Source organism: Dromiciops gliroides, chromosome 1 (assembly GCF_019393635.1).
Source record: "Dromiciops gliroides isolate mDroGli1 chromosome 1, mDroGli1.pri, whole genome shotgun sequence".
Lineage (NCBI taxonomy): Eukaryota > Metazoa > Chordata > Mammalia > Microbiotheria > Microbiotheriidae > Dromiciops > Dromiciops gliroides.
This window is the reverse complement of record NC_057861.1, coordinates 273,154,090-273,180,826: the sequence shown is the minus strand read 5'-3', so window position 1 is coordinate 273,180,826 and position 26,737 is coordinate 273,154,090. Positions and strand designations below refer to the sequence as shown.

The window sequence follows — 26,737 nt, the reverse complement described above, 5'->3', positions numbered from 1 at the left end:
TCCTCTTACCATTACTGGATGCTATCTTGATGACATTGTTCCTTGGGGTACATGCAGCTGCTTCCTTTTCATAGGGCCTTGCTCCTTTCTTTATAAGAAGAACATCAGTCTGTTACCTAGTTCCATGTATACAGTAGACCTTTCTTTCTTCTTTGTGTCTTTACTTTGAAAATACTTTAAAAGAAACATTTCATTTTCTCTTGGTAACTTAAAGAGATCCTTTATTCCTCAGGTCTTTCATCTTCCCTTCTAGGAGATACAGTAGCCTGCACTTTAAGCATTGATAACATTTTTTTCTTCTTCCCTTCCTCATTGAAGTCAAGTCTTTTAAGGCAAGATTGTCCAGTAGAAAAGACACCAAAGTAATAGTTTTAGCACCTGAATTTTAGTTAAGTCTCACACTAATTAGCTATGTGATCTTGAACAAATCATTTGATTTGTTCCTCAGTTCTCTCTATCTGTAAAATGAAGAAATTTAATTATATGCTTTCAAAGGTCCCATCTAGTTCTGATACACTATGATTCTATAGAGTATCCAAATGATCACATAGTAAGGGGGCTATATCAAATTAAAAATACATAAACCAACTGACTACATGTGGTTCCCAACCATATGTATGGTTCTTTCTATTAATTCATAATGCCAACACCATTTAAGAATTATACAACTAGATTCCATTAGAAGGATTTATATTAACATGTTAGATTTTCTGATTAAAGAGACATTTATATCTAAGAGCCAGGTTGGTAAATTCGAGCTAAGGTTGCAATACCAGCAGGTAAATTTAGGAGATAAAAATCAGATTGATAAAATTTTCAAGGAGTTCCAATTTTTAACATTTACATCACAGTCTTGTGTGTATGTTTCTTGAATATGAATGCATTTGTAATTTAATAGAATTATGTGTGTATATGTGAATAAATGCAATAAGGGTTTGAGAACTAGCTGGCATCCAGGGATTTGTAGTTCATATGGACAGACATTTCTTCTCAACCCCCAGAGTGAGTTGGAACTTTTGGAATCTTTGAGCCAGACTTCATTTATACCAAGGAGTTCTTAAAGGGACACACATAGCCTGTATAAGACAGTGAAAGGATGGAGTGGAGATCGAGGACTGAGCAGCTGAAGTGAAGAGTTGGTAGCACATGAAAGTCAACTGAAAGGAGGACTGAACTGTGGCAGGCAAAGGAAAGACAGAGGTGGGCCATTAGGGCCTGCCGGTGTCTCAAAATGGAAGACTCAGCCTGAAGGCTTTACTCACTTATTCAAGAATGGAGAGAAATTCACCCAAAACACTCTATGTTCCCAACTTCCCCTCCCCATACTTGTCTAGTAACAGTGTAATACTCTGCTTGTTTCTTTTATCTAAATATTTCCCATCTCCTAATTTTTGTAACAGACAAAAAGAGGTTAGGGGTAAGCTAGAAACACACAAATTTAAATCAGGAAAAGCACCAAATTTCTGTTGGAATTTTTCTAATTGGAATGTCTGAACTATTGTGATTATATTAATAACTTTTTGTCTGATAGAAACTCCATGAAATAAAGTCCATAGGGGTCTTACCATCATTATACTGTTTTTTAAAAAGTGAAAAATTGTTGGGGGCAGCTGGGTGGTACTGTAAATAAAGCACCAGCCCTGGATTCAGGAGGACCTGAGTTCAAATCCGGCCTCAGACACTTGACACTTATTAAGCTGTGTGACCCTGGGCAAGTCACTTAACCCCCACTGCTTTGCAAAAATAAAAAAAAATTAAAAAGTGAAAATTGTTGTGACAGAGTCTAGGTGACTAAATTGCTAGAGAGAAAGAGGGGAGGGAGGTGATAGAAATGACTAGAGAAAAGATCATATCATAAACCAGCCCTACCTCCTCTTCCACCCCTGCCCCCGGCCCCCCCCCCCCCAAAATGAGAAAGGCTTGGGAAGGATTTGGCTAAACTCCTAGCTAGTAGAGAGTAGGGAATAAAAAGTACCAAGTACTATCTAGCTGCCTCTACCTTCTACAGTGATACCCAGTGGTATTAATGTATACACAAAGACACATATGTTGGATGCCATAAATCATATAGAAGTCAGTAGTTAACTGTTGATAACATTGTGGTCACCTTTTTTATGTTAATAAAGTCTGAGGCTTGGTTGTTTTGGGTTCCCCACTTTCAGACATCTTGTATATGAGTCAGGCCCTCAGTTGTTTTATCTCTAGCATGTATCTCTGCTATGAATATGTTGTCCAGTCTGGCTTTTCTGTTTATCAAATGAGATAATATTTGTAAAGAACTTAGCACAATGCCTGGCATCGTCATATATTAGGTGCTTAATAAATGCTTGATATCCCTCTCTTTTGTGGGTCTTTCTGTGTGTCCCTCTCTGTCCCTATTTCTTTCTCTGTCTATCTCTCCCTTTGTATCCCCCTCTTCTACAAGCATGTTTGTGAATACAGTATTACCAAGCTTAGTGGTTCAGTTGCCCTCAGTGGAGAAAATTTTGTCATAATGATTTTACAAATCTTTTCCATTTTTCTTCTGTTTGTTGTTCTCTTTGGTAGATTATAGCCAGCCTTATCTACAGCACAAAGGAGAAAGCAGGTCTCAGGGAGCAGGTAGGATTTCAAGAGGTATGAACCTGGATGATGATATGGATAGAATTTCAAAGTGGAAGTCCCTTGCCTGCAGAACATATAGTATTACAAGCTATTGGGAACTGAGGAATGCTGGTGAACATTAGCTCTCTGCCAGGTAGGCAGCTAGAGCATAAAGGCTTCTTTGTTTCATGAATAATGGATGGCTTTGCACTGGTGTTATGGTATCTGGTAGCTCCCTCTGTGCCTACCCACCCCCATATATTAGTACAAGATGCAGAGTGTCTCTTCAGACCTAATGGTTTATCCATACCTCAAGGACTGGACCAGCTACCATTTGTAAATACTACCCCATGGGAAAAAAGGGAGACAAGGGGGGTCAGTGCTAACCAGAATCAGCACTAGCATCAGGCAACCCTATTCTCTTATTTCCTTACTTATACCAAGTCCAGTCATTTGTGTCAGATCAAGAACTGGGCTTATGGCAGCTTTCTGGGCCTCCTGGAAGATCCTGCTTCCATTTTTATCCTCAAACGCCCATGGAATGATTTTGCTTACTGGGTAGCTTCTCAAGATTTCTCTCAACTGGCTTTACTTTCCACTGCTTATCTCTGCTCTATGAAACAATTAGTGCTCATAATTATCCATCATCCTTTGTATAATTTCACAAGCAAGTCTATAGTTTAAACCCTGTATTGCCTTTGGCAGCCATCTGATGCTGTTTGGCAAATGAGTCAGGTGTTTATGGACTAAGGCACCTTCTAGGCTCTTTGTTTCTCCTTGTGTCAGTTGATTTACATTGGTTATGCTTCTGGATGAAGTTATTGTGGGCTACCTTGGTGTCTTTCTTCTTATCTATTTCCCACTTTTTATTTTCAATTAATTATTTAAATAGTTCAGGTTTCACTTGTTTCAGTTGTATAACTTGTAATTTTAACAATGATTTTCCTTTTTTCCCCAATAATTCTAGTCTGAGCTCTATTGAATCAATGGTCCAACTCATTACATACAGGTGACAAAGGGATAATTCCCACATCAATAACAAATCTTTTCGTGTCTAATATATCATGTGTTTGGGGATTTTTAATGTTAACCATACCTAGAATTCCTTATATGAAGAAAGTATTCATTGTATGGGACTATTCTCTAATCTTAAAGGTTTTTCCCTCTCATTCTTTCTTCCTAGACTGATAATATATTTCTCGCTCCTTCACATATATTTCTCTCCCTCCTCAGTTTTTCCTAACTTTGCATTGATATCACTAGGTAATAGAGTATATATTGATTTAAATTGTAGGGCCTTATCAAGCTCTTTGTACAATATATCTACCACTTAATCTTTGAATGTTGGTGCATCAGAAGCAGTTATTTTCATAATGATTAGGTGGTGTGGTCAATAGAGCCCTGCACCTGGATTCAGGAAGACCTGGATTCAAAACTTGTCTAGGAAAATGTCTAATTATGTGGCCCTGGACAAGTCACTTAATCTTTCAGCTATGGTTTTCCCATCTGTAAAATGGGGGTAATAATAGCATCTACCTCATAGGGTTGTTGTGTAGATCAAATGAAAAAAAAGACATGTACAACATTTTACAAGCCTATAAGTACTAAATAAATGTTAGCTATTACTATGGTTAAAATTATAATCAATTTTCCAAGTCAAAAGTAGGAAATGTATGAGAAAAATGACATGGAAGTTGACTATAATAACTTCATTCAGAAATATATCATATAAATTTTTTCTTGTAAAATATTTTTCTTTCTTTATATGTAATGAGTTTTTTCCTAATTATTAAGTTCAATATAAAAAAAATGTTTAAAATTACACAGGAATTTTTTAATACGCATTACAAAGGAAATGCTTTTGTTTAACTTCCCTCTAGTAATAAAAAAAAATTGAAGCCTGAAACACATAGTATTATGGGATTTGAACAGCGGTATGCTGGTAAATGTTTAACAAAACTGATATAAATTAATTGGTCTTTTTGCAAATAATTATCATTAGCACTGAAATATATATATATGATGACCAAATATCCTGTGAAATAATTTTTCTAGTTGCCTTTGGGCACAGGATAAAATACCTACTGCTTTCTTTCTTTCTTTCTTTCTTTTTTTTTTTTTGTGGGGCAACAGGGTTTAAGTGACGTGCCCAGGGTCATATAGCTAGTTAGTGTCAAGTGTCTGAGGCCGGATTTGAACTCAGTTCTTCCTGAATCCAGGGCCATTGCTTTATCTACTGCATCACCTAGCTGCCCCCTTACCTACTGCTTTCTAAAAAATATCTCCAAGAAATGTCTGTTAGCAATTCTTTCACTTAGCTCTAACTTCCTTCTCCCTTCTGACTTAACTTAGACTAAGGATGGTAAGATTGATATGATCCATTTCTGACAAAAATATGTCCATTCTTTGGTCCTTGGACAAGTAACTCACATTTAGAGTCTGATATTTAAATGAAAGTTTACTGACAATCTAAAAACCGTGTGATTTTTTTTTTTTTTTGTGGAGCAATGAGGGTTGAATAACTTGCCCAGGGTCACACAGCTAATAAGTGTCAAGTGTCTGAGGCCTCATTTGAACTCAGGTCCTCCTGAATCTAGGACCAGTGCTATATCCACTGCGCCTCCTAGCTGCCCCCTGTGTGATTCTTAACACTCTTTGACCCCATTTCCCAATATTCTGTCACTATTACCCTAAAAACAGAAGGGAGGTTAGACAAGAGTAGGAATCACTTTAGTTCTTTGTTTCATGGCTTGTTATAGCCAAAAAATATGGCATCACAAGGTGCTTTGTGCCTCTGCATATTTCACCATACTTTGGATAACAGACTGTTCTGATGTTCAGGCCATAGGTAAAGTTTTTCCAGCATAGCTACCAGAACTCAGACTCTGCTGGCTTCACTTTAAGAACTTAAGCTTTAAGAACTTTAAGAACTTCATAGCATGATGACGCATCGCAATAGCACTTTGTGGAATGATATATATGTATATGCTTAACATATCTACATACATACATGCATATATGTATACATGTTTGTGTATATATATGCCTGTATCTCAGAGTTGGAAGGACCTCAGGTGTCAATGTATTGGACTACCTGTATCAAACATGAATCACCCCACAAAAAAAAAGAGGAAACGGGGCAACTAGGTGGCACAGGGGGCAGCTAGGTGGTGTAGTGGATAAAGCACCAACCCTGGATTCAGGAGGACCTGAGTTCAAATCCGGCCTCAGACACTTGACACTTACTGACTGTATGACCCTGGGCAAGTCACTTAAGCCTCATTGCCCCACCAAAAAAAAAACACCAAAAACATGGATCACCTCACTAATATCATACAGCCTCTGCTCAATAGCTCTGATGCAGGGAACTCAAAGGGCAAGGTTAAGTAAACTGATGTACTGGCTGAAACCTTGGATAACTGCAGCTCTGTTGCTAAAGGCCACTGTTGAGCAAACAGGATACAGGTGCCTGGTTAAGAAATGCAAGGAACCATTTTACAAAAACCTCATCTATATATCGAGGTCTAAGTCAAAATTTCTTTTTTAATAAAAAAGAAACTTGACCTCCAGAGTAAGCTACAGTAATTAAAATCTAAACATGAGGAACTTTACCTTTATAAGTGTCATGAAATCTTTTTAACATAATGGATATGGCTAGATCAGGTTTAATTTGTAAAATAACATAAATTGCATTTCTCCTATTAAAAATCTGGAATTGAAAGCATAATTACAAATGAGGAACTGCCTAAAGTCAGGTATTTAAAGCACTAATTTAATAAAGAAATTAATATTTATTTCTTATCATTTGATACTTCCTTCATTTAGCTTAAAAAATAACTGTTTTTCTTGGCAGTATTTGTAGTATAATGATGGTAGTAGCTGATGTTTTACACACATTTTGTTTGACATTTGCCCTGAAAGCTCTTTAAGTACAAAGGTCTTAATTTTCTAAAGCATGAAGTGTTTTTATATACTTTATTAAAAATATAGTAGAAGAGAAACTACCTCTGTAAAACCTGTGAGATATTTACAGTTGCTATGAAGATCAAATGAAATAATATATGCAAAGTACCTTACAAACCTGAAAGGTCTTTATAAATGCTAGCTATTATTGTCATCATTAGTATTGTTGTTGTTATTAAGTTCAACTATTTTATTTTGCAGATGGAAAAATGGAGGCCCAGAAAAGTTAGACAACTTATTCCAGCTTTATTTTTCTAGAAATATTTGCTAAAATTGGTGCTTAATTGTCCACTTAGAGTCATAGAATCATACCATTTTAAACTAGAAGGGACCTTAGAAATCATCTAAGTTAACTCCCATCCCTTCCCTTCCCCACCCCAATTCTTTACAAAGAAGAGAATTAAAGACTAGAAGGGTTCCATGATTTTACTAAGGTTACAAATCTAGTTTGTGGCAGGGCTGGATAATCTTCCAAATCAATAAATACAGGTTAATGGCCTAAGATGTCCAAGTTATCTATAATTCTGATCTGCAATACCCCTTTGATTTCTCTGCCAAAGACTATCAATAATATCAAACCCTGATGAGTTTTCAAAGTGTTTCCGATGCCCATTCTCTTATGTTGTTATGCAGTTATGTTATTGTAACTCTTGCTTCATTGGTATTAAATTGGATGATGCTTAGAACCTCATTGGCTGGTCACCCCGTCTATCATTAAAGAAGGAATGGTTTGATAGTGTGACTTGTAGCTCACACTCCTAATGCTGTTAGAAGATAAGGGTATAGTATATTAAAAACAGAGTTTAGATCTGGGGGTCCTGATGGCAGTTTAGAGCCTTTGCTGTCAATTGTGGTTTTAGGGTGGAGAAAGAAGATAGAGAATTCCTTTGTATTCACTTTTCTGAATGAGCTTTGGGGAATAGCCATCCCAGGATCCAGCAGGATTCATTTGTGTGTCTGATGACTTGTCACTGAGGCCATTTTTGACTATGTTCTCAAGCCTTGTGTTGTCAGTAAACGAATTCATTGTACCCAACAATGGAGAAATAACCTGGCACTTTTAGATACATCTGTTAAGCAGGAAATAAAACAACGCATGTATACTCACCCAGTGGAAGCAGTGCCCACCATAAAATAACAAGCTGTAACTCTGGCTTATGTCACCATACGGAGTCTGAGAGAGAGAAAGCAAGGGGTGTAGGCATTTGACAGACAGAAAACAGTTGTATCTGTGGGGCACCTCAATTTGAGTCCTTAAAAGCTGCTGCCACCAGTTGAGTTTTTGAGCCTGGATTGTTGTTGCTGTTCACTTGTGTCTGACTCTCCATGACTTTCTTGGCAAAGATAATAGAATGGTTTGCCATTTCCTTCCTTCCCCAGCTCATTTTACAGACAAGGAAACTGAGGCAGATAGAGTTAACTGACTTGCCCAGGGTCACAGAGCTAGTAAGTGTCAGAGACCCAGATTTGAACTGAGGTCTTCTGGACTCCAGGCCCAGTTCTCTATCCACTGCACCACTTTGGTAGCAATACTAAAAGAATCTGCTCTCTCAGTTTTGTTGATGTTATTATGCAGATATTGTAATATTGAAAAATCATCTCCGTTTCTTGCCAAATACAAATTATACCAAAGTAAAAAGAGCAATCCATAAACAATATGAGTTTTTGTGCCTAAGTATATTTTGCTCTAAAGTAAAAGCTAAAAAAAATTTAGTACCATTCTTTATACATACATATGTATATGTATGTATATGTATTTATTCAGAAAATTTATTTTTAAAGCTCAAATGTCAATATGGTCCAAAACAATTTCAAAGAACTTCATAATAGAAGATGTTCTCAACATCCAGAAAAAAGAACTGTGATTTATGAATGCAGATTGAACCATTAAAAAAAAAAAAAGAAAGGAATAGAAGAAAAAGGGAGAGAATGTCAGAGATGAGAAAGCAAGAGAGGAGAGATAGAGAGGGAAGGAAGTGGAGAGAGAGGAGGGTCGGGGGAAATGGGGTGAAACAGAGTAAAGACTAATAAATGTTTGTTGCCTGCCTTGCCTGTTGCTATGGGCTTTTTGCTGTGGTATTAAAGATATGATTCCATGCCAAAAAAATTTTTTTTGAATGTCAATAACTGAATATTTCAACCTTGGAAGAATTAAAATTACAAATAACCCAGAGTAATCAAATGATGGTTTCATGCATATAGGCATGTAACCAGTGATGATTTTGTTCATAAGAAGTGATTTAAATGACATTAAGATTTATATAAGTGGAAGATGTTTCATCATGATGTAGAGGTGACCTCAGTTCCTTGGCAGGTCTTATCAAGGTAGAAAGGCTTCAAATACATGCTTTATAACAGAACATGTGGTTGGTTTTTGTGCACCCACACAGAAAAGCTCATCACTAAAAGGTTTGGAACCAGGGGTTCAGTTTTGGTATTAAGGTTTTCTTTTGCCAGAGCAACTCTCAAAGACTATTTCCTGAGACATAATTCTACATCACTGAAGGATGTGCTCTCACAAATGAAGTCACCATTCATTTTTTGTTTTGTTTTGTTTAATCATAAAAGTATTTTATTATTTTCCAGTTACATGTAAAAATAGTTTTTAACAATTGTTTTCATAAGATTTGTAGTTCCAAATTTTTCTCCCTTGGGCAGCTAGGTGGCACAGCAGATATAGCACTAGCCCTGGATTCAGGAGGATCTGAGTTCAAATACTACGGCCTCAGACACTTGATACTTAAAAAGCTGTGTGACCCTGGGCAAGTCACTTAACTTTCATTGCCCCGCCAAAAAAAATACCAAACAGATATATTCCAAAAAACAATAACAAAGCAAATTTTTCTCTCTTCCTCCCTTCCTCTTCCCTCCCTAAGACAGAAAGCAATCTGATATAGGCTATATATGTACAGTCACATCAAACATCAGTCATGTTGTAAAAGAAGAATCAGAACAAAAGGGAAAAACCTCAAAAAAGAAAAAAACAACAACAAAGTAGAAACAGTATGGTTCAATCTGCATTCAGAATCCACAGTTCTTTTTTCTGTGTTGTTGTGAAGAACATTTAGTTCCAAATTGCTCTCCAGAATGGTTTGAAGTCACCATTCTTGAAGTATTTAAGTAATATAATTCTAAAAGGAGATGAAAAACATTTAGCAGCAATGGTATACAATAGATTGCACATTTTGGGGGCAAAGCATGGACAGGAAGTGAGCAGGATGAGTTAGGTACAGAGTGATGACTGTAATGAAATCACAGTTATATCTAAGTATCAAAAATTATGTAAGTTGTTAGTTTGGGCAAGAGCAAATAACCTGACTGTGTCTTGGCTCAAAGAATTGGCTCCAAGAGTATTAGCCAAGCCTTGCTTACTAAAAGTCTTCATACTCGAAGCACAGCAGTCAGTCACCTAATTGATTGACATTCACATTATTAGTTGATTGATTTTAAAAAACAGACTTCAGGTTTTAAAGGTTTGAATCATACAAAGGTCTCCAGGAATAAATTCTTTAACTGTCACTTTTTCTAGATATGGGTATATTCAGAAACTTCTATATTGTCTCATTTATATGGAACTTTACAAGATATCCTGTTTATTCTACTTTGTTAACTTTATATCTTATTAGTTTTGAATTCTTATATAATGTATAACATGACTTGATTAATAATTATTTATAGTATCTTTTAGCCTCTTCAGTTTTCTTTCACATAGACTATATCTTGAAGAAGTATAATCATTTCATTCTTGGTCTGTTGAAAGCATTGAAATGAGGGAGGGGATGGGAAAGGAAAGGGGATTTGAAATATTGATTAAATCTAGACCAGGAAATAGAAAGAACTCAACAGATAGGATATTTAATAAGACTACCTTCTAAAAATTATACCAAGTCACATTCTTAAAATGTTATTTATTCAACAGATCTTTACTATGTATCTATTTCTGTTGTTGTCTTGATGAACAGTCTCATGTCTATTAGATAAGTTTAATTGCTATTAGATCGTGAAAAAGTTGAATACTGACCTTGCATAAAAAATACTATAACAAGGTCTTTTTAAAGTTTGATCTATTTATAGACACATATAATATTGACTTTTATGGTAAATATATATTATATGCATATATGCATAATGTTTATGTTATATGGATACACACACACATATATGCTATTTACCATAATTTTCCTGTCAGAACAACTGGAGTGATACTTCAGAGAATCAACTTGTTATACAAGGCTTTTATTTATCATTGTGAAAACATTGATTCATGAACAAAACCTGATATTCTCTTGCTTGCATAAAATGTCAAGGATGCCATAATTTATAATGATTAGATAGTTCTCATTCTTTCCTGTAGCCTTCAAACATGCCTAGCCCTCCCTATCCCTCCCTAACCTGACTCATCCTATTGTCCTTTTGTGCTATCATCCAACATCTCATATCTTTCACAACCGAATCCCAAGAAAGGATATTTTATACTTATTTTCTTCATTGCTTTATCTCCCACTTATTTTTCAACTCTTTGCAATATGACTTCTGCCTGTTGCATGACCCAGTTTGCTTTCCAGTATTTCCAGTGATCTTTTGGCTGTTAAATCCAGTGGTCCCTTTGATCTCTATATAGTTTTCAACAGTGCTGACCAAACACTTTCCCTCCTTTGACCTGTGTTGCACTATTTTTTCTTGGTTCTCCTCTTATCTATCTGAGCATTCCTTCACAATCTTCTTTGCTGGATCATTTAAATCTTCCACCCGTCTATATCCACAGCTACATCCACCCCCATTTCCACACGCACAGAACCACTATCCTTCAGATCCTTATCATCGCTTACTTACCCTATTTCAGTAGCATCCTAATTGCTTCCCTGTTTCCATTCTCTCCCTCTTCTATCCATTCTACAAAGCTGCCAAATTAATATTCTTAAAATAGAAACCAATTCCCAGTTTTTCTACATATAACCTGTATGATTTGGGCTGTCACTAACTTTTTGGCCCTCAGTTTCTTCACCTGTAAAACAGGGGAATAGACTAGGTGGCCCCCAAAATCACCTCTAGCTTTAATTCTGTGATCCATGACACATATTGGTCATAGTTATAATGTTTCTCATGGTCCTTTTGGTAAATAGGTTAGAGGACCATAGGTGTGGAATGGTTCATATGTTTTCAGATAAGGTTTCTGTGGTGTCTGGTTTTGCCTATTTTTCTTAGTTATAAGGGAGGGCTCAGTGGGAGTTGGCTGGGGGAAGGGAGGGGGTATATATATCCAGAAATTACTATGACTGTAAAAATAGAAAAGATAAATAAAAATTATTTTAAAAATAACTCTGTCATCCTGTGAACAATTGTATTGTCAAACCATGTTCCTTTCAGTAAGAAGCCTTTGACTGAGCCTTTTTTTATAGTGTAGTTGATGAGTTGCTAAAGACATGACAAGGCTTACTTCATTCTTTTTTGCACTTAGCAGTAAGTATATTTGCTAAATATAAACATTTATTCCCATTTTGTATCGCTAAAAATCTGTGCATTTTCAAGACCTATATTATTAATTCTATTTTCATATGGATTGCTCATTTTTTTGTATCATGTGATAGTCTTGTTCCAGGTATGACTTCTAGTCATAATAAAGTATCAATTCTATTAACCCCTACTTCTAGGCCATCTTTTTTTGGATATGATTAGGAATACCAACAATTTAATATTAATATAGTAATCAAAATGTAAGGTATATAAATTATCATGGCAATAAAAATGTAAATATGTAGTTAAAAAAATCTCCATTTCAAATATGCTTTTTGGATAATCTGTCACCATGCTATATTAGCATAAATGGTCAAATGCATCATATTCCTCACAAATACAAAGGTATTGGAGGAGGCATCATATTTTATTCCTATTTGTATTAGTAAAATGGAGCTTTGTGATCAATAAAAGGAAGACGAGTCATATTGTAGAAAATAATGTCAGTTATTTGTTGTGAAGAGTGAAAAGTTACTTAAAAAGAATGTGTCAGAAAATGAGATTTGAATATCATTACAAAGCTTTCAGATACAGGTATAACAAGCTTTGGGGACACAGTTGCAATAAGTTGCACTGAGTCCTGGAATCTTATCAAAAGAGCTTTAAAATGAAAATTCAGGGGAATGGGAAAAATTGCCTACATGTATGTGTATGTATGTATATGTGTGTATGTATATACATATGTACAAGTTTTATATATAACATAAATATAATAATTTAATTAATATATATAAATATATGTAGATAATATAAAACCTGATACCACAAACAATAATAGGTATTTATTTTTTGTGTGTGAGGCAGCGCTAAGCCTGAAATCAGGAAAACTCATCTTCCTGAGTTCAAATCCAGATACCATATCCCAGACACTTAATAGCTGTGTGACCCTGTCCAAATCACTTATCCCTGTTTGCCTCAGGTTCCTCTATTGTAAAATGAGCTGGAGAAGGAAATGGCAAACCCCTCCAATATCTTTGCCATGAAAACCCCAAATGGAATAACAAAGAGTCTGACACACTTGAATAATAGATTTTTTTTCTATTTATGGGCATCTGTTATTTCACTAGAATGAAAGCTTCAAGGGGGAAAGGACTGTTTTGTTTTGGGCTTTGTGACATTCAGTGCCCGGCGTATAATAGGTACTTAATAAATACTCATTATTGTTACTGGTTTTGTGGAATAGTAGCAAGTTGGAAGAAGAATAACATTAGAAAAGCCAGTCATTCACAGGAGAAAATGTCCAAGAACTATGGCAGTAATAGTGGGCAGAAGCACAAAGTTGAAGAGTAGTAAAGGGGACTCAGAGGCTATTTAGTCCAACCCATATCTGACCACAGATTCCCTCTACATCAGAGATTATTAACCTGTGGTCTACAAACTCCTAGAAAAATGGCTTGACAACTATATTTCAGTATAGCTGGTTTCCTTTTTAATCCTATGTCTATTACTATATGCATTTTTAAAAAAAATTATTCAAAGGGATCCATCTTCACCACTGCTAAGGGTCCATGACAAAAAGGTTAATTCTTCCTCCACACTGAAGTTTATCCCCCCCACACACAAAATAGCATTTTATTTTTTTCCAGTTAGATGTCCAGACAATTTTTAGCATTCATTTTTACAAGATTTTGAGTTCCAGATCTTTCTCCTTCCCTCCTTCTCTTCCCCCTTCGGAAAACGGTAGGCAATTTGATGTAGATTTATCTCCATATTAGTCAGAGTTGTGAGAGACAGAACAGATCAGAAGGAAAAACAAAACCAAAAAGAATAAAGTAAGTGAAAAAATATGCTTCAATGTATATTCAGAGTATATCAGTTCTTTATCTGGATGTGGATAGCATTTTCCTTTGTGAATCCTTTGTATTTGTCTTGGATCATTGTGTTGCTGAGAAAAGCTAATCATTGATCATCAAACAATGTTGCTGATACTATATACAATGTTTTCCTAGTTTTGTTCATTTCACTTTGCATCAGTCTGTACAAGTCTTTCCTGTTTTTTTCTGAAATCTACCCATTCATCATTTAATATAGCACAATAGTATTCCATTATATTCATATACCACAGCTTATTCAGTGTAATGATTGGAATGACGCCACCTACTGGAGACTTACTGTAGCAAAGCTCCACCATGAGGAGAATGCCTCTGAGGGCAAGGCCATGCGGCTTTTCCTTGGTGTCAGGAAGTGATGTTTGCTCATGGGTACTGTCTATCAGGGCTACCAGCCAATCAACTTGAGGAGCCTCCCATTTCTGGGAGGAACACACGAAGTAGGAAGCGGATGCTGGGGGAAGAGTGCTGTCTCTCTTTTGGTTCCTGACCTCGCCATGGTAGGTCGGATGATAGGGTCTCTTAGAAATAGTTAGATTTTTACCTTTCTCTCTGATCCTAATGCTCTTTAATAAATACTTAAACATTTAAATACTCTTGCTAAAGCTTATAATTTATTAGCGACCACTCATTAGATTTTAGATAGTTTAACTAGAATTTTAGCCCTTACATCAGCCATTCCTCAATTAATGAACATCTCCTCAATTTCCAATATTTTGCCACCATGAAAAGGGCTGCTATAAGTATTTTTGTATGTGTGGGTCTGTTTCTCTTTTTTACCATCCTTTTGGGATATAGTGGTATTGCTGAATCAAAGGATATGCACAGTTTGGTTGCCTTTTGGGCATAGTACCAAATTGCTCTTCAGAATGGTTGGTTGTACATGGTTTTAGGCAGTAGACAGCGAACTAATAGAAATGATTTGTCCCCCAGCCTTCCCATCAAAAGTAGAGATGTTCTAGTTGTCAAGAATAAATTGGGGGGGGGGGGACAGCTAGCTGGCACAGTGGATAAAACACCGGCCCTGGATTCAGAAGGACCTGAGTTCAAATCCAGCCTCAGACACTTGACACTTACTAGCTGTGTGACTCTGGCAAGTCACTTAATCCTCATTGCCCCAGAAAAAGAAAAGAATAAACAGGAAATGGAAATCTCCAGCATGAAAGTTTTCTTGTAGACTTCAGGAAAGGGATAGGATATCAAGTAGAAGGAAATTATTTAGAACAGAGACAACTGGGAACAGGAGAGACTAGGCCTGAAAATCCAAGATTTTTTCTGAGTTTTTCTACCATCCTTGACACCTTGATAGGAAATAATAAAATATTAACCAGAGTGACTTCCTCAAGAAAAGGTTGTATCAAACAAACTGTATTATGACAGTTACTAAACTGATGTATAAAATATCATGGTCTATTAATAAAGTGCTGGGCTTGGAATCTGGAAAATATAGGTTGACACTTAGTAGCTTTACCATCCAGGGCAAATCGAGTAACCTCCATGTGCATCAGCAAACTTCCTAGGCTTAACCTATCAAGTTATAGATTACATATTATCTTCAGTTGTGGAAGGAGTTAGCCCACTGACAATTTCCAGTTTTGAAGATATCACAGATCCTTACCATCTTTATGCCTTAAACTGGTAGCTCAAGGTAATTCAATGAATAAAGCCTACCTAGATTTTAAGCAGATAGTTGACAAAGCTAATGAGGGGGAAAAAAGGAGAAATATGAGCTAGACAACAGTATAATTGGGTTGATTTGTATTATGGGGAAATAGGTGGGGGGTTGGGGTTTGGGGTCCTTAGGAATTCCTCTTTAAAGAATTACACCCTCTTGCACAGAAATCCAATTAACTGGATCTAAAGAACAGTCATCAATGGTTTAATTTCACCTTTCAAGAAAATCTCCCATGCAGAACCCCAAGGTATGGATAAAAGCATAGATTTTTAGATTTATCCTCATCAAAATAATAGGCAACACAAATCTAGGAGAAATAGTTAAAACATTGAATAACAATAATGAATCAAAAAGCTCTTCATAGAGATAAATGTGTAATTTAATAGAGTTAAATGTAAAGTCTTTCATTAATTAAACCAAATGAGAATGTTTAGTCTGGCAAAGAGAAGACTTAGAAGGGGCATGATAGCTGTCTTCAAATATTTGAAAGTTGCCATTTAAAGAGGGATTCTATTTTGTGTGTGTGTGTGTGTGTGTGTGTGTGTGTGTGTGTGTGTGTGGTCCTGAACAGCACACCTAGGAGCAATGAGGCAGAAGATTTAGAGTGGTAGAATTCCATTTGATAGAAGCATAAGGGAAAAGTTCCTTAAAATTAGCGGAGTCCAAAATAAAACAAATGCATTTTTGCCTTGATAAGTACTGAGTTTCCCATTACTGGAAGTCTTCAAGTATAGGCTGGATGAACCCTTGTGGGGGGGATGTTCTTTTTCTTTCTTTTTTTTTTTTTGGGTGAGGCAATTGGGGTTAAGTGACTTGCCCAGAGTCACACAGCTAGTAACTGTTAAGTGTCTGAGGTCGGATTTGAACTCAGGTCCTCCTGACTCCAGGGCCGGTGCCCTATCCACTGCACCACCTAGCTGCCCCGGGGGGATGTTCTAAAGAGCATTCTTGGCAGCCACAGATAGAATCAGTGACCTTCTAACTGAGATTTTAAGATTCTATATAATCATCTGAATCAAATCAACCTACAATTTTAAAAAAATTACTGCCCCAAAGGATCCCATCAGTGTGGAATTTCCCTTTAATGATGCAGATGATAACCCATCCATGACTGTTCATCTTGTGCAACTCCTGCCCATGTACTACTCTCATAAATTTACTGCAATGGAGTACACTTAACATGTTGGAGTGTAATAATAATATATGACTTGGGGCCTTATAACAATACTGGTAGAATTTTGATACTATAAAGATGGGCTTTTGTTTTTGGAGAAAGTTTGAGAGCATTAAAGGAGCAGTTTATTGTCACACCACTTTTGGGGTTGGGGGAAAAGGAGAAAGTGGTTTCCAATCTACTTTCCTCTTCTGTTCAATTCTAAGCTCACCTTGTTATCCATTTTATACCAGCTGTCCAAGATACATATACTGATGGATGAGCTCTTAGGTTGTTCATGTAATTACATCATAATATGGACAATAGGCATTCTTATGCAAAAATAAAATGTTAGTGCTTTTTCTTAAGAAGACACTTGGGATATTGTACTGGTCTGATAATTAGCTTTTGAATTTGGGTAATGAGCTATACACAAAAACTCAAATTTACAGCAAAAGAAACTTCTTTTACTAAGCTACCAAAGAGAGAAATGGCATGTGAGTATTTTTCTGGTTAAACTGAATTTGAAAACCCTTAGATGTGGTAAACTTAAGACTATAACCAAAGTTAAATGATTACTGAAGTTTAAAATACAAAATAGCTGTAAAAGCAAATCATGATTGGGGCAGCTAGGTGGCGCAGTGGATAGAGCACCGGCCCTGGAGTCAGGAGGACCTGAGTTCAAATCCAGCCTCAGACACTTAACACTTACTAGCTGTGTGACCCTGGGCAAGTCACTTAACCACAATTGCCTCACTAAAAAAAAAAAAGGCAAATCATGATTTGATCGTTTGAATATTTACTTTATCTTTCTTTTGTAATCTCATTTCTTAATTCCACCACTCCCAGAAACGAGATTTTAGATTTTTATTATGGATTCTGAGGGCAATTACCACCTCCTTCCACTCTGACTCCCCACCAAGTTCCATCTCCTCTAAGGTTACTACTTTTTATCTATCTCCTGTCTACTATGTATTTTTCTGGTGGCACAGTGGATAGAGTGCTGAGTCAAGAAGATGCATCTATCTTCCTGAGATCAAATGTGGCCTGAGACACTTACTAGTGTGTGAGCCTGGGCAAGTCAGTTAGCCCTGTTTGCCTCGGTTTCCAAATGTGTAATATGAGCTGAAGAAATCTTCCAGTATCCTTGCTAAGAAAACCCCAAATGGGGTCACTCACACAATCCACCAGCGTGAAAACAAAGATAGCAAATTTGAGGAAAACACACAAACAGGCATTGCACAAAAGACCCTGGAATTTAAACTTTATTTTGGCACAAATTTTTCAGTAAATAAGCTTACAAACCCAAGCTAAATTGATGGACATTTAAAAACATCCTTAAAATAATCTCAAGGGAACAGCCTGCATTTTTGTTTTTCAAAAGGGAACTGCCTGCATTTTTGTTTTTCAAAAAGTAAACAAATGAAGGAGATCAGAATTTAATTTTAGAGTAATTTGAAGACAATAGTTTCTAGCCCTGGCTCTGCCCCCTTAATTAACTGTGACCAGGAACGAATCCCTCGACTCTTAGGGTCTCAGTTCTCTAGTTTTTAAAATGAAAGGGTTGGGCAGATTATTTCCAGTGTTTCTTCCCATTCTAAATGGGAAGCCCAAACCAGTATGATTATTAAAACTTTTTAACCATTTTCTTTTGGATTAGTGAAGGAACACCTCTATCAATGCACTTAGACTCGGAATCTTTGCAATTTCTTTAGCAAAAACAAGGCATTGAAGAGAAAGGTCCCATTGAAGTCAAGTTTCCAGTGAATTCAAGTGGGTGGAAACCAGCGCAGCAAGCTGCCAACGATCTCCAGTGGGAGTCTGGGCAAAGACCCTTGAGCTGGGGCACTCCCTGTCTGGCACCAGGAGGGTAAAGAGAATCCAAGCGCCATCCAAGAGACCCAGTTATGCAAGGGCAGCGCGGGCTCCGCCAAAAGCTCTGAGGGTGGGATGTCCGGATTGGCAGTGGCTGCCGAAGGAGGAGCAGGTGATGGGTTGGCCGCAGAGACAGCGGCACCCGCCGCCCTTCTCGTCCCTAAATTTGCAGCCGCAGCTCCCGATAGCTGGGCAGTCTCTGCTCTGCGTCCTGCAACTCTGATACGGGAGCAGGAGCAGCAGCCACAGGCGCAGCAGCCACAGGCGCAGCAGCATGGCTCTGGAGCGGCCCCAGCAGGGCCTCCCCGGAAAACTCCTTAACGACCTCCCGGATACCTCTCCGCTGCTGCAGCCCGGCATTAGCGAGCTCCGTCGGCAAGCAGAAGCGGACCACGGCCAGAACTGGCCCATGCCCCTCACTGATGCTTTCCTGCTCAGGTTTCTGCGCGCCAGGGATTTCGACCTGGACCTGGCTTGGAAGGTATGACTCGAGACATTCGGGTGGGGGCTAAAGCAAGGTGCCCAGGTTCCGGGGACAGAGACCTCTCCCAGGTGCCCCCTGTCCACAGGCGGGGTCTGTATCATTTGAATATCTTGGCGTGGGGAGAAAATAGAATCTGGAGTAGAATAGGAGATAAATCTTGGGAGAAGGAAAAATTCTCGGAGAGTGTGCGGATTGGGTACTTCTGGTGTAGAGGAGAAATCTGACCTCTTATCTCTTGCTGCCCCAGGTAGGATTTTTAAATAGCTCTTAGATTTTTTTGTGTATCATGGACCTTTTGACAATCTGGTGAAGCCAATGGACCCCTTTTCAGAATAATGTTTTTAATTAATTGAAGGAAATGTTAAGTTTTAGTTAGATTGCTGAAAATAAAAGACCTTTTTTTTTTCTTACTCAACTGCCCCCTGAAATTCACCCACGGATCTCCATGAACCCCAGGTTAAGAACACGTGCTCACGAGATGTGCTGGTGGTTCCAAATAATGCTAACATGGAAATTTAAATCTATTTATTTATTTATTGTCCAACAGCAATGATATTGGCTTTTGAAACCTGGTAAGATACCTGGGCTCAAGGTTCTTAGAAAAAGGTGTGTCTATGGAGAAGTTTGAGGAAACTTCCCTCAACCCAGGAGAGAGAAGGTGAATACCTAAGTTTTATCCTGAGTGCAAAGCTTTGAATTCCAAATCAAAAAGTTGGTGGGAGTCAGTGATATTAGAATTAAGGGAGAGCAGAATTATGAAAATGCTCATTACTTTGTACCATACTCTCATTTTTTTTTTTTTGTGAACGGCAAACAATATGAAAAGTAGAGTCAAGAGCTGGAGGTTTGAAAGCATTATAGATAGGTAATGTAAGAAGGAATATTAATTACATCACTGGAAATGATGGAGTTGAATTTTCTTTCTTTTTTAAAATAATGAACATTTTTATTTATAGTTTTGAGTTCCAAATTTTATCCCTCCTTCCCTCCCACCCCTACCCCTTCCCTGATGGGTGAGCAGTAAGATATGGGTTATACATGTGCAATTATGTAAAACATTATTCCTTTTTTTACAAGAAAACTTGAATAAAAGAAAAAATGAAAGAGAGTGAAAATAGCATGCTTCAGTCCGTGTTCAATCAATATCAGTTCTTTCTTTGGAGGTAGATAGTATGCTTCATCATTAGTCCTTTGGGATTATCTTGGATCATTGCATTGCTGAGAATAGTTGTCATTCACAGTTCTTCATCATATAATACTGCTGTCGCCATACACAGTGTTCTCTTGGTTCTGCTCACTTCACTATACATCAGCTCATACAAGTCTTTCCGGGCCTCTCTGAAATCATTTGGCTTGTCTTTTCTTATATGATATTATATATAATAATATCTATTATATATTATAATTATATTATATATAATATTTCATCGCCATCATATACCACAGCTTGTTTAGTCGATTTCCAATTCTTAGCTACCACAAAAAGAGCAGCTATAAATATTTTTGTACAAATAGGTCTTTTGCGGGGGGGGGGGGGGGCGGCTCATGTCTTTGAGATATAAACCTATCAGTGGTATTGCTGGATCAACAAGTATGCACAGTTCTGTAGCCTTTTGAGCATAGTTCCAAATTGCTCTACAGAACGGTTGGATCTTTTCACATCTCCACCAACAGTGAATTAAGTCCAATTTTCCCACATCCCCTTCAACATCCAATATTTTCCTTTTTTGTTATATTTGCCACTCTGAGAGGTGTGAAGTGATACCACAGAGTTGTTTTAATTTGCATTTCTCTGATCAATAGTGATCTAGAGGGGGCAGCTAGGTGGTGCAGTGTATAGAGCACCAGCCCTGGAGTCGGGAGGACCAAGTTCAAATCCAGCTCAGACACTTAACACTTACTAGCTGTGTGACCCTAGGCAAGTCACTTAACCCCAATTGCCTCACCCAAAAAAAAAGTGATCTAGAGCATTTTTTTCATATAATTATAGATATCTTTGGTTTCTTTGTCTGAAAACTGCCTATTCATATCCTTGACCATTTATCAATTGGAGAATAACTTGTATTTTTATAAATTTGACTCAGTTCTCTATATAATTGAGAAATGAGGTCTTTATCAGAGATACTTGTTTCAATAATTCTTTCCCAGTTTTCTGCTTCCCTTATAATCTTAGTTATATTAGTTTTGTTTTTGTAAAAACTTTTACATTTTATACAATCAAAATGTTATATTTTGTATTTTGTTTTGCTCCCTATATCTTCTTTGGTCCTAAATTCTTCCTCTGTCCATAAATCTGACAGATAAATGATTCCATGCTCTCTTAATTTGCTTATGGTATCACCATTTATGTGTAAATCATGTACCTATTTTGACCTTATTTTAGTATGTGGTTTGAGATATTGGTCTATACCTAGTTTTTTACATACTGCTTTCCAGTTTTCCCAGCAGTTTTTGTCAAATAATGAGTTTTTGTTCCAAAAGTTTGGATCTTTGGATTTATCAGATACTAGATTATTAGTCATTTACTATAGAATAATGGAGCTGAGTTTTCTTAAGTAATTTCCTATTTTTTCTCTAGTATCTTCTCTACAAATATTTTCAGAAGTTTACACTCAGTTATGGTAAAGAAAAAACAATTTAGACTTGCAAGTGTATTTGTAACAAGGTAGAATAATATTTTCATAGAACATAGATATATTTTTATTTCCATGTAGTATCCCCTATCTTCTGCTTAACAACTTGATTTTTCTCTTTTCTGTTTCTTCTTATTTCATTTTCACTCTGCCCATTAATTCTTGGTCCAGATCCACTAGTTGACCATCACAGAGATAAGTAATGCAGAAGGAAGGTTGACTATGGCCTATTAGGGATTAACCTACATGTAGCAACAAAATTCCCCAGAGCTATAGAAACCAGATTAAAATATAATTGTGAAATGTTGAATAAAATAAACAAAAATACAGTACAACATAGGTAATGCTAGTTTATGGTTTTCTAAGCCAATATGTGGTCCCCTGGGATCCATTTTAGAATTTAAAACCACTGGTAGGGCATCTGTATTACAGAATATTAAAGTATAATTTCTAAGGAGTCACATTCCCTCTGTCTTAAGGCATGGAAGCAAGGTGATGTAAAAGAAACATTAAGAAAAGGAAAAGTAGGGATTTTCAGATTGACTGAAAGAAATGGCCTGTTTAGGAAGTGGTTAATTTCTTTTTTTGTTTTTTTTGCAGGGCAATGGGGGTTAAGTGACTTGCCTAGGGTCACACAGCTAGTAAGTGTAAAGTGTCTGAGGTCGGCATTGAACTCAGGTACTCCTGAATCCAGGTCCGGTGCTTTATCTACTGCGCCACCTAGCTGCCTGGGGAAGTGGTTAATTTCAAAGCTTCAAAGGGAAAAAGCCTTGAGACTGCATAAAAAGCACTAGATTGAGTGCTGAAGGACCTGGAGTCTGGTTCTGACTCTACTCTAAATCTGTGTAACCTGATGCAGGTCCCTTGATCTCTGTGAGCCTGAGTTTTCTCGTCTAGAAAATTAAGGCTCAATAAGGTGATGTTGAAGATCTCTTCAAGGTCTCAGATCTTATGATTCTAAATCTGTTATGGATAGTTGGGCATCCTATCTCAAAGGGCTGATAGTAACTAAGGAATTATTTAGATCAATTCCTTGCTGATCAGACATGGGGAAAAAAAGAGATAAGTTTAGACTCCCATTTCTCACACTCTGGTTCATTGACTGTTCCCCTCATTGGTACTTTGGAGACAAACATAGCTTAGGTTGTGGCTCTTGTCTTGGATTTCCTCACAAAAGAAAAAGGAAGAAAGGTAGTCAATGTACAATATGAGGCAGGTATGTGGCAGATAATTTATTTACATACAGTGCTAAACATAAATGAGTTGGGGACAGCTAGGTGGTGCAGTGGATAAAACACTGGCCCTGGATTCAGGAGTACCTGAGTTCAAATCCAGCCTCAGACATTTGACATATACTAGCTGTATGACCCTGGGCAAGTCACTTAACCCCCATTGCCCCGGAAAAAAACCCATAAATGCATCATAGCATACCTTAACAAAATGATTTAAAACAGGTTTAGCAACTTTGTATCATTAGGTAGAGTCTTCTGGGAGTCTAATTATTTAACCATCAGAACAAACAAAGCTGTCTGAAAAACTACTGAACAGGTATTTTATATTTCACCTCAGCTCAATACTCTTTCCAGATCATGACCAGCACATGTCTGCTTGTAAAATGACCAAGTGTGGACCAATCCTCTTGTCCCTCCTGGCTACCCTCTTCAAGAGCACTGCAATAGTTACTGTCCTTCTCTTCCCTAGGCCAGGGGTTCTTAACCTTTTTGTGTGAGTCATGGACCCCTTTGACAATCTGGTGAAACCTATGGACCCCTTCTCAGAATAATGTATTTTTAATGAATTAAATAAAATACATAGGATTACAAAGGAATCCAATTTTATTGACATCCAGTCATTTTTTTTAAGCTCATGGGCTTTTCATAGTTGTCAGAACTCTCTCCCTTCTCAAAATTTCTTTTTTTTAAAAATGTTTACTTTTTGTGTAATATACCCCTCCCCACATCCACCGCTAGGGATGAATGTAAACTTTTTTGAAGCCAGGGAGTACTTACTCTTTGCATTTGTAACACCTAGCTCCTAGTATGTAGCAGGTAGTATAGGCATTTAATAAATGATGTTGTAATTGAATTAGGTGGATGCTGGGGCCACTGAAGGAAATAAAGCAGTTAGAAGAAAGAGCAGGTTTCTGGGAAATACTAATAAGTTTGGGATTTGAATGTGTTGAATTTGAGGTACCTGTCAGACATCCAGGTTGAGTTTTCCTAAAAATAGTTGTAACTGTGACTCTGTACCTCTACAAAGAGTCACACGTTTGTGTGTGTATATGTACACACCTATGTGTGTACGTATGTTTGTATGCATATATAACATCGCTGATCAAGGGAACTTCCAGTTTGCTGATAGGCCAGGCAGAAGGACTTAGATTGTTATAGAAGAGAGCAGAGGCCTGGTAACAAACTTTTGGTGAACAGGTAGTGTACAGTGTAGTGAAAAGGACAGGAACTAATAGAGAAAAAGTAGTGTAGAAAGGTAGGAGAACCAGGAGAATATAGTGTCTCTAAAACCATGGGAGAAAAAGAGTGTGCATGAGGAAATAGTTGTCAAGGGAAGGGAACAAGCCTTTATATAGCACCTGCTATGACACTATGCTAAGCCCTTTTTTCAAATATCTCATATTATCCTCACATCAACCTTGCATGGTAGGTGTTATTATTATCCCCACTTTACAGTTTAGGAGATTGAGGCAGATAGAGGTTAAATGACTTTCCCAGGGTCATGCACAGCTAATAAGTGCTGAGTAGATATTTGAACTCAGATCTCCCTGACTCCAGGACCAGCAATCTATCCTCTACTGCACCACCAGCTGCCTCCAATTTTGTCAACCATAACAAGTGTTGTAGAGAAGCCAAAGAGGATGGGGGGGGGGGGGAGTGATGGTGAGTAGCTGCTCATTAATGACCTTTAAGAAAGCAAATTTAGTAGAATGGTAGGGCCTGAAGCCAGGTTGAGTAAGTAGAATATAGATCATGAGGAAACTGAAGAACGTAATATAGGTAACTTTATGAAGAAATGTGTTTGTAAAGAGGAGAGAGATGAAATAGTAGTTAAATGAGGTAGAAGAGTCAATGGAAGGCTTTAAAAAAAACTTAGGATTGGGGATACTCCAGCAGAGGACGGAGTCAGTGGAGAGAAACTGAAAGAGAACAGATGGCTCTTGGAACCACATATCAGCAGAAAATGGGATCAAAGCATGGGCAGATCACCCGACCATAGACTTTGAACTGGGAAGGACCTCACAGGTTTTCTAAACAATGGCTTTGTTTTAGAGCCCAAGGGAGGATAAATCACTTGTCTAAGGTCATATAGGTAGTAAGTGGCAGTGCCAGGATTTCAATTTGTATGACTATACCATTCCCTTTCAGCATACATTTAAAGATATGTTACCAGCTCATTGATCTCCATTTCCAGGTAGTCATAAAGAAAAACAACAGGAAAAGAAATAGCAACTGAAGGAAGAGTTTCCCTGCGTGCAACTTTGGTAATAAATAATATTGTGTCAATTGTTTTCATGGAACTGCAAGGTGGGGAATAGATTTTAAAGAACATCTAGTTGATGTCTTCCCCCTTGAATCCCTTTATTTTACAAAGGAAGAAAAGCAAGGCCCAGAGGGGTTAAGTGAGTTGTCTAAGGTTTTACTGGTGGTAAATAGTAGACCTGGGATTTTTTTTAACACTTTTTTTTTTTGTGAGGCAATTGGGGTTAAGTGACTTGCCTAGGGTCACACAGCTAGTAATTGTTAAGTGTCTGAGGCCACATCTGAATTCAGGTCCTCCTAAATCCAGGGCCCGTGCTCTATCCACTGCGCCACCTAGCTGGCCCCAGACCTGGAATTTTTAATCCAGGTTTTTGGACTCCAAATAACTAACATTTATATAGTATTTAAAAGCAACTAGGTGGATAAAGCACTGGGTCTATCATCAGGAAGACTCCTCTTCCTGAGTTCAAATCTAGCCTCAGATACTTACTAGCTGTGTGCCTATGGGCAAGTCACTTCACCCTGTTTGTCTCAGTTTCCTCATCTGTAAAACAAGCTGGAGAAAGAAACGGCAAAGCACTCCAGTATCCTTGCCAAGGTAAGCCCAAATGAGGTCACAAACAGTCTAACACAAGTAAAAGGACTCAACAACAAAAAAATCTCCATGTTATATTTTCTGTATGTTTTATTTTATTAATCCAAAGATAAGGCTAAAAAATGTGACGTGAGAATGTGTTTGCTTTTGTACCTTGTCTTCCTGGAAGCAATTGGTTAATTTGAAGCCAGTACTATGTTGCAAATCAACTGGAAATGAATCAAGGTCTTTGAATAGTTCTCTTTGCTTTTCTGTGAAGGAGAGGAAAAGGGAAAGGGTGAAAGTTTGAGAACAATTTTTTCTTTTCTTTCCCTATCTCCCTATACCTTGTAGTAAGAAACCAGACAGAACATGTTGATTGCTTGACGATTTTTTAAGTATTGCAGTTAAGTTAAAATATCAAGGAATCACAACTCCCTTAATCGTGAGTTCTATTGAATTGATAAAGTTTTACTATAATTAAGTGTTGTTCTCTGCAATTTGAAACAAATTTTATAGTCTTCAAGGATAAATGAGAAGCATCTGCTGACCATTATTCACATAGCCCCTTCAAAGCTTGATAATTAACACCCCTGCCCTGCTTTCTACCAGCCTAAACAGCTCTAATTTCTTCAACATTTTCCCATAGAACCCAATTTTCAATTCTCTGCTTCTGAGATTTCCCCATATAGCCTTTCCAGATATTGCATATTTTGCTTACCTAAACCATCCTCACTTTCATATATTCTTCCTTACCTAGAAATCCTCCATTTAAATAAATTAGACTTTCTGTTATATACAAGTGATTTCACATGGGAATTGCTTCATGTTCAAAGGATAAATAAGTAAAACAAAATGACATTTTAGGTGATTGTTTGCTCATTTTTCATCATAGCAAAGAGGCTTCACCATAAAGGACATTCATGCAATGCCAAAATGTTTCTCCCTTTGTGCCTGTTC

At 37.3% G+C, this 26,737-nt stretch overlaps 1 protein-coding gene across 1 annotated transcript in view; it reads left to right on the top strand.

Annotated features, from left to right (window-relative positions):
• The window catches only part of TTPA (alpha tocopherol transfer protein), a 106,905-nt gene that overhangs the window by 49,692 nt on the left and 30,476 nt on the right, over window positions 1–26,737 (top strand). The window contains exon 2 of the mRNA XM_043976498.1: window positions 18,433–19,073. Within this exon, the coding sequence (XP_043832433.1) occupies window positions 18,867–19,073 (207 nt within the window). The 5' untranslated portion in view covers window positions 18,433–18,866. The remainder of the gene's footprint in view (window positions 1–18,432; window positions 19,074–26,737) is intronic.